Source organism: Hippocampus zosterae, chromosome 5 (genome assembly GCF_025434085.1).
Source record: "Hippocampus zosterae strain Florida chromosome 5, ASM2543408v3, whole genome shotgun sequence".
In the NCBI taxonomy this organism is placed as follows: Eukaryota; Metazoa; Chordata; class Actinopteri; order Syngnathiformes; family Syngnathidae; genus Hippocampus; species Hippocampus zosterae.
The window spans coordinates 5,318,693-5,333,844 of NC_067455.1; the positions used below are offsets into that span (position 1 = coordinate 5,318,693).

Here is a 15,152-nt window from a genome sequence, read left to right on the forward strand (position 1 = left end):
CGGTGAGCGAGGGCTCGATGCTCTTTCCCTCGCTTCACTCGGCAAACACGCCTTTTATTTGACACATTGGGAGCTCTTGAGTGGGGATTACCAAACTGCGGGGGTGCGCGGGGGTTGCCCTCAGGGTGGGGTGAGTGCACGAAATTAAAAGTGTGTAATGATGGCCTGGTGTAATTATTATGCATTGAGATGTCGTTAAATAATGGGCTTTGTTTTGACCTTTTTTTTTTTCAATGTGTGCAAAGGGCAAGGGTGCGCCATCCATGTCAGAATGTTGAAGGCGGTGCACATCTACCAGTAAGTAAGTAAGTAAATAAGTGTGTGTGTGTGTGTGTTTTGTCAATGCGAGGTACCACAAGGCTCTGTTTTAGGGCTTTCTCGGGTTTGTACATCAACTTACTCAATTCTGTGAACGTTTCTATTCGTCAACTGCAATCCAAATAAATATATTTGTCAAGTCAGATTTTCAACAGGGAAAAAACTGTTTGTGGGCCACTGTCATGATGATTCCTGGAGATGGCTTGGGATTTGAGATCAGCACAGCTTTTGAGTAGATGATAAAAATTAAGAGGTGAATCTCGTCGCTTATGAGGGAGAGAAATGCCGAGACGGTGAACACGTTTATGCAACTGGAACTCCAATAAAGTACTTTGTATTAAAACAGTAAGTGTCGAGATAAGTAGTAGAATGTACGGGTGTAGCGATCATGTGAAAAGATGAGGCGGCTCATAGCGTGTATGATGAACAAACCGGTGTCACATATGGCGCATAGAGTATCTATGTACATAAATAGTCATTTAGCCATCAAAAGTGATTTTTGAAGTCTTATTTTTAGGGTTTGAGTTGTCACAAAAGCCACAAATATGCACATCAAAGTAATTTTCCGACTTGCTATGCTTCTTTTCAAAGAGAGCTTATTTTCCTCTCTTTCTTTTTGCCAATAAGCAACATTTTTGACTGCAAACGAAGCAACAACTGAACTGAAAGAAGAGAGTCAGCACTTCCGTTTGTTCGGGTTGGCTGTCACAGTACGGCATACCCTGTGGATCTTGAATGCACCTGTGGAAATGAGCTACTGGGAAATCTGCACCGTTTGGGCTGTTTTGATTGTTTCACCAAAGCAACAAAATATACATATTTTTCATTTGCTTTGTTTTGACTTTCTTTGTAGCGAGCGAGGGGGCTGTGCTGCCTAATGTTGTACCCAGCGAGTGCGTTTATCTCCTTTATCTGTTGGACAGCTGGAGAGTTTATGTGTGTCAGCGAGAACACAAGCAGAGTCACACGTTCACACGGTGCCGGGTTGTGGCCGGGTGCGAGGTGGTGACCCTTGTCTGTAAACTGCCAGGCCACCCCCTACACCCACCAAAAGCCCTCACAGCCCAAGCCCCCCCTTGAGTGGCGGCCCTGCTGTCCCTGCACGTTGAAGATCTTTATTGGCCCTGTAAAAGTCATCAGTGCTGTGCCTCCTTCTAATGGAGTTGATAATTGGTCCCAATGAGCTGTGGGTAAAGCATCTTGGCAATCGTCCTAAGTGGCGGTGTGAAGCTCATTAGTATGCTAATGCTAATGCTAATGCTAACGCCTACCCCATTTGCAAACCAACACAAAACTTCATCAATCACCGTTTGCGGCAATGTTGATTTAGCTTGATGAATGAAGGGATGTAGAGATGTCTGACAGTGCTTTTTTTCTGTCTGATACAAGCATCAAGTAGCGATACCGCAAAAATATCTCAATACAAAACATTTCAATGAACACAATGACACGATTGTGAAGAAAGACCATCCTTTTTTTTTTTGACAGACATGATGATACGCCGGTGTGTCAAAAGCCGCCCCAGTGTTGCGCCACCTACTGGACACCACTTGTTGCCCACTTATTCCATGTCAGATTTTTTGGACCTGAAGTATTGTTAGCCAAAGCCGTCATGAGTAACACATACCTTGAAATAAAGTATCGGATACTTGGTATCGGTACTCACCCATCCCCCAAATTAATTTCAAAATAATTGAATTACATTTAAGACTTTTCTTTTTTTCCCCTGTAAAATGTTTTGGGGTGATTTTTTTGTGGGGGGGTGCGGGGACCACACAAAAAAAACTAAGTTCGACCATTTTTTTCCCCCCAATTTGTAAAAAGGCTAGAATTCCATCCAACAGCGACGATAGGGTCTCTGTGATGCGGATTTTCCCGTATTGCGGGTGTGTCGGGAACGCATCAAACTCGCTGAAAAATAAAAAGAACTCCATTGGTTGAGAAGTGAATGGAGTGACTTGCACTGTCAATCATCTGGCTACAATTGACCGCCGAAGCGATTGACAGGCACTTGGCGGTACGTTCATGACCCTCGTGTAAAAATGGGAAATTTTTGCTCTCTTTTTTTTTTTTTTTCCTCTCTCAGCTACGAAAGGTCCCAAAGGTGCTGACTGGACACGCCGCTCATTGTTGGAGGTCGACCCCCATGCTATCTTTTCTGAAAGGCAAGATACTTTTGGTGGAGGAAAAAAGTGACACCTCCTTGTTCTGGATGAGAGGAGGACAACAACTGTATAAAAGGGCCCCCGATTGTGCCCCCCCCCCACCTCTATTCCCCTTTCTCCCGTTGACCGCTTCTCAAGAATTGCTCCCTCAACCCCCGTGACCCGCCGCCATTGGGCCTTTTCACTGGGCACACAATGGCCGCCGGGAGCTGTGTTATTTGAGGCACTAAAGAGCCCCCCCCCCCGAGACAAAGTCCACCTCCGCCGAGAGCTCTCCAGCCCACACCTCTGCTAATGACAGGTTTCATACACCGACCGCAGCCCTGCCCACCCCAACACAACAACGAGTGGGAAGGGGGGGCCACGGAACTACCTAACCTGCTACCACAACAAGGCCGCCTCTCCCTCACGTCGATATGAGCATACATTATATTATAATATATTATAAATGCCTGACGTTGATTCTAATATTGGTAATGTAGAGGCAACGGACTGATCTGAAGGAAAAAAAAAAGTCAACACTTTGGACGTGCTTAAAAATGATGTTGCTGTGAAGCGACTTCACTTTTTGACTGAAGGGTGTCGATTAGAAACGTAAATAGCCGACACGTGACGGGACGAGAAGCCTGACGGCAAGTGGGGGCGAGAGGGCTCCGAATGTGGGGTCCGTACGTGGAACAAAGTATGAGAGAATATTGATTGCGCTGCTTTTTAGGAATGCATGAACATAGGCGAACTGAGGTAGATATTTTATGTTAAAATAACACATATGCTGGATTAAATACGCACCACACACATATATATATATATATATATATATATATATATATATGTATATATATATATATGTATATAAAGTGTATTAATTTTTAGGTCACAATACAAAGTACCCTGTTAAATATAGATCGTATTTGACATATTATATAAAAATGAAAAATGAGTTATTTTTCATGTTTTCTAATTTTGTATATTTGTTTCAAGTGATGGGCGGCCCGGTAGCCCAGTGGTTAGCACGTCGGCTTCACAGTGCAGAGGTACCGGGTTCGATTCCAGCTCCGGCCTCCCTGTGTGGAGTTTGCATGTTCTCCCCGGGCCTGCGTGGGTTTTCTCCGGGTGCTCCGGTTTCCTCCCACATTCCAAAAACATGCATGGCAGTCTGATTGGGCGCTCTAAATTGTCCCTCGGTGTGAGTGTGAGCGTGGATGGTTGTTCGTCTCTGTGTGACCTGCGATTGGCTGGCAACTGATTCAGGGTGTCCCCCGCCTACTGCCCGAAGACGGCTGGGATAGGCTCCAGCACCCCCCGCGACTCTAGTGAGGATCAAACGGTTCGGAAAATGGATGGATGGACGGATGTTTCAAGTGATATGCTGTTTAAAAAAAAAAAACATTTTTATCACGATGTTTTACCTCATTCTCAATTTATAATCACAAATAAATTGGCTCCCCACGTGAAGATAAGGCGCTTTGCATTAAAAAAAAAAAAAAGCCAAAAATACAGCGTCTTTGGAAAACGCCGGCGACGTCAAAAATGACGGCTGGTGAAAAACTGATTATCCAGCTGATTTAGAAACAACGTTCCGTGTCAAGTAGCATGCCGGGGATCACAAAATGTCCCCCCGCGTATAAAAGCAGCATGGCCAGCCAAAGGTCTTTGTGTTCTTGCGTAATTGGCTGTTTTTGTGCATGGCGCAGTCAAAAGTGCGCAAAGCGTCACTTACGCAGCTCTGAAAAAGAAGACGACGACGAGCCAGGTGAGGAGGTTTGCAGTCTGTTGATGAGCCCAGCCCGGAGCCGCGTCACATCCATCTTGGCTTGTGTGCGACGGCCACTTTGCCATGATGATGATGATGATGATGATGATGATGATGATGACAACGGCGATCTGTCAAAGAGAGTGAGCAGAGCAGGTGTGAGTCGGCCAAGCATCTGGAAGATCTTTCAGTGAGCCCATTTCATTTCCTCAAGTTCAATCATCACCTGACGTGACCATTTTCAAATTTCCACGAGATCAAGTCCGCATTTTCGGATCAATTTTACATTGACGGCGCTCTTCTATAGCACTGACCGAAACAAAGATTTCAAATTTCAAAATAAGACGCACACATGCCGACAGAGGGCTCTGTCGGATTCAGTTTTTGGGGAGCCCCTTTACAAACGGCATCCCCGAATTTGCCATAGGCCTATATCAGGGTCCCGCAAACAGTTCCTCGTGTTGCGCACGCTTACGCACGTCGACGCAATGACATCCTCCCTGCTTTTGTTTTTCCAAAGTAACGGCTTGTTATATAAGTGCGTGTGCTCGCGCGCAGATGCAAAAACATCTCGGGAGATTTGGATTAAAGCAAAATAAACAGAAGGATTGAAGCGCACCCAAGCAACGGATGTCCCAGAATTCAATAAAAAGCAACAATCGTCGCAGGGGAGGGGATTAAATCTCGAGCTGTGTGGTTTTTGAATGTCGGGGGGAAAGGATAGATTGAGGTGGGAGGGTAGGGGGGGGGGCTCGCGACAGATGTGCCAGACAGATGTGGATGCGCACAACAGAGTCGACACGGAGGTTGGTATTATGGGAGCTATTTTAAGTGGCTTGCTGCGAGATGACCAAGTAGGTCAAGAGACTCAAGGCGGGAGTGACGGCGTGCACAAAGCAAGCAAGGGGAAGGTCAAGCGTGAAATACACCCTCTGTGCCACACGCACACACACACAGCCAGTGCGAGCCCCCCCCCCAAAGGGATGTAGACACGCAGTGAGGCATGCGTGAGTGTCGAGCTGGAGTGAAGGATACTAATCCAGACAGTTGTTGGGCAAAACGCAGAGGAAAAACCAAATCCCCCAAACGTCTGTTGATGGCGGTGTTCCGCCGCTCGAGTGCGACTGAACATTCATTCATTCATTCATTCATCTTCCGAGCTGCTTGATCCTCACATTTCGGCGACTAAATATGTATTTCATTATTTTCTTCGTTCCATGTATCAGTTTGACAGCTAATTTCAACTGCAAGTGGAAAGCTTGCTTGAAGCAAGCACTCTTTTCCTCTTCTTTGGAGAAGTGTGCGAGTGAATGTTGTCTTACTTATGTTACGCGCCCCCCCCCCCAAAGTGATGCTGTACAATCGTCTCGTTTTTTTTTTTTGACAGCAAGAAAGTGAGAACAGATGTCCAAAGGCAAGTTTGTGCTGAGTACATTTGAACCTGTTGAATGCAAGTGGCAGAGGTCACGTGGTTGCACCTGGAACGTATCTCCCGCTCTAAATTCTCCCCTTAAAACAAATCAGCGACATGTATCGCCTCTCCCCAAACAAATATCCTTATCGTCGCTGAAATGGCAACAAGAGAAAAAACAAATCCCATGATGACGGTTCACTAAACTTTTTTTTTACACACCGCGTGATGGTTAAGATGGTCAATCTACGACTTAACACGGAGTCTGTCCGGTTCAAAACTCCAAAGGGGGGGCGGGATGGGGGGAATCTACAACTTGTCATGGAGTCTGTCCGGTTCAAAACTCCAAAGGAGGGGAAGGGGGAGGTGGTGGGGGGGTCACGCCAGAACATTCCCTTCCGCTCGGTCGTCCTACCCTGAAGAAGAGAAGGGTGAGGAGGACCTGACAGCCATTTTGTCCCCCGATGAGCACAAACAAAAGTGAGGGAAGAGGAAGAGAAAGAGGAGGAGAAAGACGGACTGTTTGGTAAACAGCGAGAAAGCCAAAAATGGAAGAAGTCACTCGGGAGGAAGCGGAGGTGCAACCCGAGAAGGTTGTGTGTGAAGAATGTTGGGCAATACTAAAAAAGTGGTGAAGATTGCACGACTGTCTCTGTCCTATGTGTTGTCTTGTGTTATTTTTGTTATTTTGACTTCAAAATGGCGCCGCGAGAGTGGCTGCCTTTCCAGCAGCTCCTATTTTTTTGTTGTTCTACTTCTTCCTTTCATAACTTTGCTGCTGTGAATCTGGAATTTCTCCATTGCGAGACTAATAAAGGTTTTCTTAATCTTAATCTTACTCGGAGGTAAATAGTCAACTGGGCTATGCGGGAACATTAAGTATTGCATTGGGCCTGTTTAGTTGGGGACCTTCTCTGCCTTTTCTTCGTGCTTTTAATGAAACTACATTCCAAAGTCAAGCTCTGTGCTTCCTGGGGGAGGTTGTGGTACAACGTGGTACGACATTGAATGTCAAGGTCAAGGTCGATGTTTATTTCTAGCGCACCAAAGTGCTGTCCTGTACATATTCAAATATAACGCAATGGAAAAAACAATAGTGAGAGAGCGAGAAAAAAAATACATTTAAAACAGCAAAAAATATATATACATTCAAAACAGAAAGAGTTGCATAACTAAAAACAGTATGGTAGTCATAAATATGTCTGGAATATTTTGAGCAAGATGTATTTGATGTTCAATGACAACAAAGCTCGCTCCATCATGAGAGTTACGCTCCAGAACATCCCTGCAAGAAGTGAAACCCATGATGTGGAAATATAAATACACCCTGGAGATATTTTTTATCACATGTGCGACGCTTACATTTTTTTCTTCAGTCTTTAAACACACTTTTAAAATGATATGAACACATTAAAACACAATACAATACAATACATGCCGATTTATATAGCGCTTTCACAACAGCGACGCGAATAATATATCGACAGTGCGGAAGAACAACCATAAACACCAAAATATTGAACAGTGTAACTAACAATGTACCAATCTCTGTTAACTGTAAACAAATCCCTTTTTTTCCAGCTCACAATATCCATCAATCTTTATGCCCTAAGATATACATTGTGAAAATCAACCTTCAGACGTCACTTTCTGTAGGTGCGGAAAGCAGGATTAAAGAGGATTTGATATTCAATCATCTTCAGCAAAAAACTAGGCGCAGCTAAAATACTTGACTTTCCGTTTTCAATCTTCTTTTTCATAAAATTGACACCGTGGTAAATTATATAGTGCACCACCATCTAGTGCTAAGCAGGAGAATTACACCCAAAATGAACAGAAGGTAGAACAAAAAGGTTCCGAACTATACAAAATAAAATCTGCGAAACCTGGAATCAGCAATTGAGAGGAGTTTACCGTGCGGGGATTTTATCCTTAACTTTCCTGCACTTTTTTTTGTTTTATTTTTATTTTTTTAACATTCGTAATAAGCTGTTTCAGCTTTTGAGCATCACAGCTATCATGCTCATAATTTAGGCCTCTAATTAATTTTGCATCCTTCGGTGGCTGGTAGGACAAAAAAATGCTCATAAACCAAAGCGGGAAGGGCTCATTTCTTAATTTTTGTGTTTCGGGGGGGGGGGGGGGGGGGGGGGGGGTTGTGAGGTTCTGAGAGCGGCTAAAAGAAACAAGGGGTCAGGCCAAGACAAAGGGGCTCCGAGATCCCCGGGGTCAAAGCGCCTGGTGTCCGCGGTCGCCGGGGGCCAGCGGTCGCCACCCGACGTGTATAGAATGATAACCGCTGCGTTTTGTGCAACTATATCACCAAGCTACGGACACGTGAACAATAGATCACGTTTTTGTGGCAAAGAGTCTGCGGGGATTCCTTCAGGGGGCATGTAGAAGTGTTGAGCTTAACCCCCGAGTTTGCCGGCCTGGAGTACGCTTGACCCTCTCTCACCCCACATCAAATTGCGTATGGCTTATTAGAACGGGCCTGAAAGACGTCCCGGAGAGGAAGAATCTGAGAATGTATCTGCTTTGAGGATAATTAGAGACAATGATGACACAAAGTGGGCGACTTGGGAGGCCCGCGGTGTTTGATGTCCAAACTTTTCTGTTACTCTTCCAGTCTCTCTGGTGCATACGTACTGTATTTTTAAAAAAATTCACGGCCAAAATTATAACCGTCATTTGTCTATTTATGTTAGCCTTACTGACATGCCAGCCCCTATAAAACAGGTGTCAAACTCAAGGCCCAGGGGCCAGATCCGGCCCGCCAGGTCATTTTATTTGGCCCGCAAAAGCAAATATTGTTTGTCAACTTGCTCAAATCTGTACTGAACTGTCAAATTGTCATGTGTAATAAATAACATTGAGATTTAGTAACGCATTTACACTTACTTGAACAATAATTGAACAAATTATAATTGACTTGACTGATTTCAAAACTATTCATTCATTCATTCATTCATCTTCCGTACCGCTTGATCCTCACTAGGGTCGCGGGGGGTGCTGGAGCCCATCCCAGCCGTCTCCGGGCAGTAGGCGGGCGACACCCTGAATCGGTTGCCAGCCAATCGCAGGGCACACAGAGACGAACAACCATCCACGCTCACACTCACACCTAGGGACAATTTAGAGTGTTCAATCAGCCTGCCATGCATGTTTTTGGAATGTGGGAGGAAACCGGAGCACCCGGAGAAAACCCACGCAGGCCCGGGGAGAACATGCAAACTCCACACAGGGAGGCCGGAGCTGGAATCGAACCCGGTACCTCTGCACTGTGAAGCCGACGTGCTAACCACTGGACTACCGGGCCGCCCATTTCAAACTAATCATCTATTAATTTGTTGGGTACAAGTAATAATTTTGTGGTTTCACTGTCATGACTGCCCTCTGAGGAAAGATTGCAAAATGGGCCAACCAAATATTTTGTCAATGACGCCAAGAATGCCAGCACAGGTTCAAAGTGCAAGATTACGCCGGTCAGTCCGAAGTCTTGCGAGGGAGTTTGGAGAGTCTTGGCAAGGAGTCTTATCTGCAAACCATCTGCTTTGACATGCAGGCTCCTCTGGTTTGTGTCCTTCAGGGCTCATGTCAGTCGGGATTACAACCAAGGCCTTGGCCCCCACAAACCAGCTGAACCAGGCCACCCCACCCCTACCCCGCACCCCCCAGTCCTGGAAGAAAGAACTCTCATGATTTTTTTTTTTTTAGAGTGGTCATCATGGGACGGATGCTAACCCAAAACGTCAGCTGATTTGTCAGGAGCGCAGTCAGAGGTGACGCATTCCCTCTTTTGACAAAGGATCGGCACATCTCGATGTCGGGGGAGTCCAAGTTGTTAACTTGTGAACGAAACACAAAAAAAGCAGTGTGTTATACTGGCTGATGATTAACCCGATCTCTGCAACAACTGAGCGCCATGTGAACATTTGCGTTCAATGCAAGGGGAACGCATTACTTCAAGTTTGACAGTAAACTTCAACTCGGAGTGGCAATAAACCGCTTTTGTCAAATTGTCTATTGGACAAACTGCATGTTGTCAAGTAGCTCAAGTCGAAGCAACCCCCCCCCCCCAAAAAAAAGCAGCTCCTGTCTCAAAAAAAGTCATAATGAGGCAGCATGGCTCCGGCGGTCGTGGTCATCTTCCAACCCGATGGTTTTGGGTTCCATCCACATCCTTTAATAGTACCCTTGAGCAAGTTTTTACGAGGGTCCGCATGACTTTTTTTTTTGTTTGTGCCTTTCCAGGCGTGTAGATGAGATGAGGCCTAATAAAGACCCGATGTGGGTCCACAGCGCTTAATTCCGTCTCTAAAAATCCTCCTACCCCTTCCTCCATTCTGGGGTGGCCTCCCCGGCTGATGTTCATCAAACAAGGTAGTGTCCCTCAACTGCCCGAACGCCCAACCCACCTGTGTGGACTTTGCGCTTAATCCCTCTCTGACCCCCACCACCCCCCCAAAAACGCATCTTCTCTAGTGAGTGTAACTAATTCTTCCACACAAGGACATTGTCTTCTCTCGGTCTCTCCTGTTGTCCTTCCATTTCAAGTCGACTATTCACTCATTTCATTAGTGAGTTGGGGGTGGGGGGGGGGCTTAGGGGGGGAGTTTCCAATTAAAATACCATAATAGCCTATTAGTATCTGCCTTGGGGCGGCCCGGTAGTCCAGTGGTTAGCACGTCGGCTTCACAGTGCAGAGGTACCGGGTTCGATTCCGGCTCCGGCCTCCCTGTGTGGAGTTTGCATGTTCTCCCCGGGCCTGCGTGGGTTTTCTCCGGGTGCTCCGGTTTCCTCCCACATTCCAAAAATATGCATGGCAGGCTGATTGAACACTCTAAATTGTCCCTAGGTGTGAGTGTGAGCGTGGATGGTTGTTCGTCTATGTGTGCCCTGCGATTGGCTGGCAACCGATTCAGGGTGTCCCCCGCCTACTGCCCGGAGACGGCTGGGATGGGCTCCAGCACCCCCCGCGACCCTAGTGAGGATCAAGCGGTACAGAAGATGAATGAATGAATGAATGAGTATCTGCCTTGTGCAATCCTGCTGATTCAAGTGTTAAAAGTGATGAGATGCAGCATTTTAGCACAATGTGTGTGGTTCTGGTCAAGCAAAGGCACTAAAATGTGTTTAACAGGCTGCTCGGTATGCACACACATGCTGCCCCTCCCCTCCCGCGGGACCACCAGACCGACTGTCCCCATTTACTTGACATAACCCTCACACACAGCCCCCCAAGAAGTCATCCCTGGGCATTAATCAGCAGGCCGTCTCCATCGCGGGAACCCTCCCCTGCTCAAGATCTCAGTCGCAGCCTGGCACCGTCTGCCCTGGCCGAGGTGGTGACGCAGGGATTACGTGTGCAAAGCGGTTTCCCAGCCACCCGGGTTCGTCGTCCGGGATGACCGGGTCCGACCTGAGACCGCAGACGGATCAATCAACACCGGGTCTGGACATGGTGACATGGTTTAGGAAGGCCGAGGACTAACGACCATGTCATATATCCAATACTAAAATGAAAAATACAGTCAACTCACGATAGGTGATAATCCGCAATTTTTAAAGGCCATGTGAAAATATGATTTACTTTTGGAGCAGTTTACAGTACGTCGTATTCTCAGTCGGGCTCAAATCCAAGCAGCTCCAAAACTGGCTTACAAGATCAGATGACGCCGAGTGTTCGCATGGTACTATGGATGCCGAAAAACACATTTCAATGTATTTTAAAGTATCCCTGGGTGTCTGTTGTCACTCTCTTGATGTCAAAAAAAAAATATTTTTTTTTAAAAGGGAGACTATCCAATAACTTTGCTTAGAAAAAACAAAAGGACAACTTTCCTGTTGGCACATTCTGGAAATATTTGTCACTCCCATTTGAGGGTTAGTGCAAAACTGACCCAACACAAAAGACAAGGAGTGGATTTTCTATTCAAATAGCAAAATAGTCAACTAAACTGTACCATTTTATCCAAACAAGTCTGCTAGCTTGATGCTAAAATATACCGTGAAATTCCATTGACAGGCCATGCTGCAGTTTGCATCTTCCATTGGAAATGTGATCAGGTAATTTCCCGTTTACGGACAAGAAGTATCGTATGAACTTCTTGAACATTTTGCATTTCGTTCCATTACCATATCCCACTGAGAATCGAACATGATTTTTGGTTAGCGTTAGGGGAAGCAAGCAACTTCTACTCAGGTTGTCAAAAAAGAGGAGAGTTCAAAGAACGAGTCATCTCCCAAACAATCTTCTTTTCATTTGCGCTGAATTGCATCACCGCAGGCTACTGCTGAAAATTCCTCAAGCAAAAGACACTTGTGACTAAAATTACTACTCTCATCCTGTCAAACCCAAAAAAAGTTCATCACTGGTCATTTCTTACATTCCACTTGAGGCAAAAGGGCTTGACCTGTCGCACCTTCGCTATTTTGCCCCAAAGTGCCGCTCGGTGGTTTGATGTGCGGCCTGTAAAATGGCTGGAGACAAGCCCCTGCGCTCCAAAGCTTATCTTGTTTGATGACACCACTTGATATTGCTCTGTCCCGGCACCTGCAAAGGATACCTAAATTTCCCACCCAAGGTGACAAAAACACGTACGCTATATACTTAAGCAGAAGTACGGAGACGGTGAGACCGTCAGGAACGGAACTGGAGTCTGGCTAGTCTGTTTGTGAACATCAGGGCACGAGTTGTGGCCTACAGCAGCTCCTTGCGAGTGTTGTCATTTTGCATTTGCGTGGTTGACACATAATTCAACACAAGTCAGGCCTCGGGGTGGTGCGAGGGAGGGGAATGAGGTCTGACCGTTTGACTTGTGTGACGAGAGTGCCGTCGAGCCATCGCAACATTTGTCAAAATGCTCAGATGGGGAATAAAACACACCGCAGGCGCAGCCTGTTCTCACGCGGCGTGACGCCAGTGCTCGTCATGTGGGAACCACTTCGTGGCTTTTCATGTCTCTCACGCGCGCGCGCGCACACGCACGCGCACACACACACACGATTCCAAGTACAGTACATTTTGAAATGTAGTCCTGCAGTTCAGAAAAATGACCCAAAGCAATATGTCGTAGCTATCTGTAATAAGATCTGTAATATATTACGCGTGTTTAATATTAGTATATCAAGAAAATTGTGCTTTTGCTTCTCTTTCCAATGAAATCATAATAATGAAACCATCAGGCCATTGCCAAGTTTTTTTGTGCACTGCCGCCCTCAAGCGGTAAAGCGGTGGTACTGATGTTAGAGAATAAACTGAATGCATGAAAAAAATTACTTCCCCATTCTGTTAGGGTGAAAGAGGACAGAAAAAATATATATAAACGCATGTACATTGATTTTTATATGGCATATGATTATAAAACAATGAACATTTAAAGTATTCTAATGAGAACGAGGTATCCTATAAAGTTAAAAAATATATTTTTCGGAATAATTCCTTTTTTGACTGTATTCATCAGTGTATAAAACAAGAACAGATGAAGTTTTGTGGATTGACATTTTTTATTAGGCTACAGTGGATGTATAAAGGATGACAAATTCAAATTGAAAGTAAAATAAAATACACAGTGTCCACGACGTCCACCAGGAAGTGCCCCCGTTAATGGCCCGCTTTCAGTTTGTCTTCCACAGATCGATCCCCGCGCGAGCCCCCCAAACAAGGGGGGCTCTGGGCCAGGCTGGGATCTCCGCGCCACTGCTCCGGCGTCTTGGCTTGGATGGCCAGGGCGTGTATATGAGCGCTCAGCTCCACTTTCAGGGCCTCGTTGACCAGACGGTGGCGCTGAAGCAGGGACAGGCCCTGGAAGCGGCCGCTGACAACCAGCACGCGAAAGTGCGATTCCGAGCCGGGGGGGCACGGCATGCATGTGACTTTCATTGTGCACCTCCAGGTGCTCCGGATGAAATGCGTCTGTCAGTTTGCTGGTGATGGCGCCCTCCACGGGCCTTGCCGCATCCATGTGGGAGGCCAGGCGGGCCACGGGGCTGGAGTAGATGGGATGGGCAGACCGATAGCAGCGAAGGATGGTGGGCAACATCGGACGATGCGCGCAGTACACCACCTGATGGCTACGTAGTTCAGACACATACTTCAGTGATTCGCCATGCAAAATAATCACTATTTGTCTGTATTTAACTTTGAAGATCAATATGTTTGCATTTAACTGGTATGAGCTGGGGGGGGGGTTGGGGTAAAATTTATTCATGTATTCCTCCTTTGTTTTGTTTTTTTGTTGTTTTTGGGGGGTGCAGGGGAGGTAACTTTTTGTGCACTGCATTCCAAACTAAGTATTTTTTTTCCCTTGAAGTGAAATACTGTTCAATGTTGTTCATGTTGAAATTAATTAAATGCAAATGCAAAAATAAATCAATTACACTAGGAATGTTAAAAGAATCGAGCCAAAATTATTCGTTTGTATGATATGGATAAATTAAAACACATAAAATACAGTTGAAATGTGTGAATAAAGTGGAAATTTTACAAGGAAGAAAAACATAATTTTCCAAGAATAAATATGACAGAAAAACAGAACAATGAAAAGGAATTATGAGAAAAAAGTTGCCATTCTAAATGAACATTTACACAACACAACAAAATGACAAAAAGCAGTCATTTTGTTGTGTTTAATTTATTTTATAGTCTTAAAAATAATAAAAAGCTAAAATAAACCCCCTCAAAAAGAATTTACATCTTTCTCCAGAAAAGCCTTTGTCATTGTATGAAATCATGAAATTTGAGGTTGCTAGTTTTTACTAGCAAAATATTATTATGAGAGTAAATTCATAATTTTAATTTGCAATGCCATGAGTCAAAAAATAAATCCATTAAAAATTACCATGTCACACTGTAAAGAAATGAATGTGGACTCGTGAAAAAAAAAGTTCTCAACAACAAAACAAGTCTATTTTAAAAAGAATAAAGCGGTCAGGTTTCATAATAATGCTTTACTTTCTCATTTATGGGGAAGCTGCATACCCAAAATGTCAACATTGCAGCGCTGTTACAAGAATCCACCTGCGTCAAGAAAGGCTGCTGCTCTCAAGCTGACGCTTATGAAAATGTTATTTACTCGTTAACATTTGAAACGTTATTCTCGAAACATTGCCACTGAAACGTCCAACATTATTTTTGCGTAACTCACCTCAACCAGCTTGACTAACCGATTGCCTGTTGAGCTAGCATTAGCTGCTATCATACCCATAAACATCGCCCCCTCCCTTTTTTGTTGCTGTTTTTCGACCTAATTATGCCGTACAGCCCCGCTGTATATTCAACAAACCATATAACCATCGAGGGATTCGATTGAAAATTTTAAAGTGAAATTCGAGCTTTAAAAAGAAAACATCGGAATCTCACCTTGCTGGTGGTGACGCGGCGCCGTCGCTCTCGTGACGTAACAAACAGGGCGGAAATGAAGTACTGACTTGTAGTTTTCGCCAGTTGCTTGGCAATTCCAACACTTGTCCGAGGTTTGTGGAGTTATTGTGCCGTTCGGGT

At 45.2% G+C, this 15,152-nt stretch overlaps 1 protein-coding gene across 1 annotated transcript in view; it reads right to left on the reverse strand.

The window, feature by feature from the left end:
* Positions 1-13,137: 13,137 nt before the first annotated feature.
* Positions 13,138-15,152, reverse strand: part of bola1 (bolA family member 1) — a 112,179-nt gene continuing 110,164 nt past the window's right edge. Inside the window, 2 exon segments of the mRNA XM_052065375.1 lie at positions 13,138-13,508; positions 13,510-13,723. Of these exon segments, the coding sequence (XP_051921335.1) occupies positions 13,254-13,508; positions 13,510-13,692 (438 nt within the window). The 5' untranslated portion in view covers positions 13,693-13,723 and the 3' untranslated portion in view covers positions 13,138-13,253.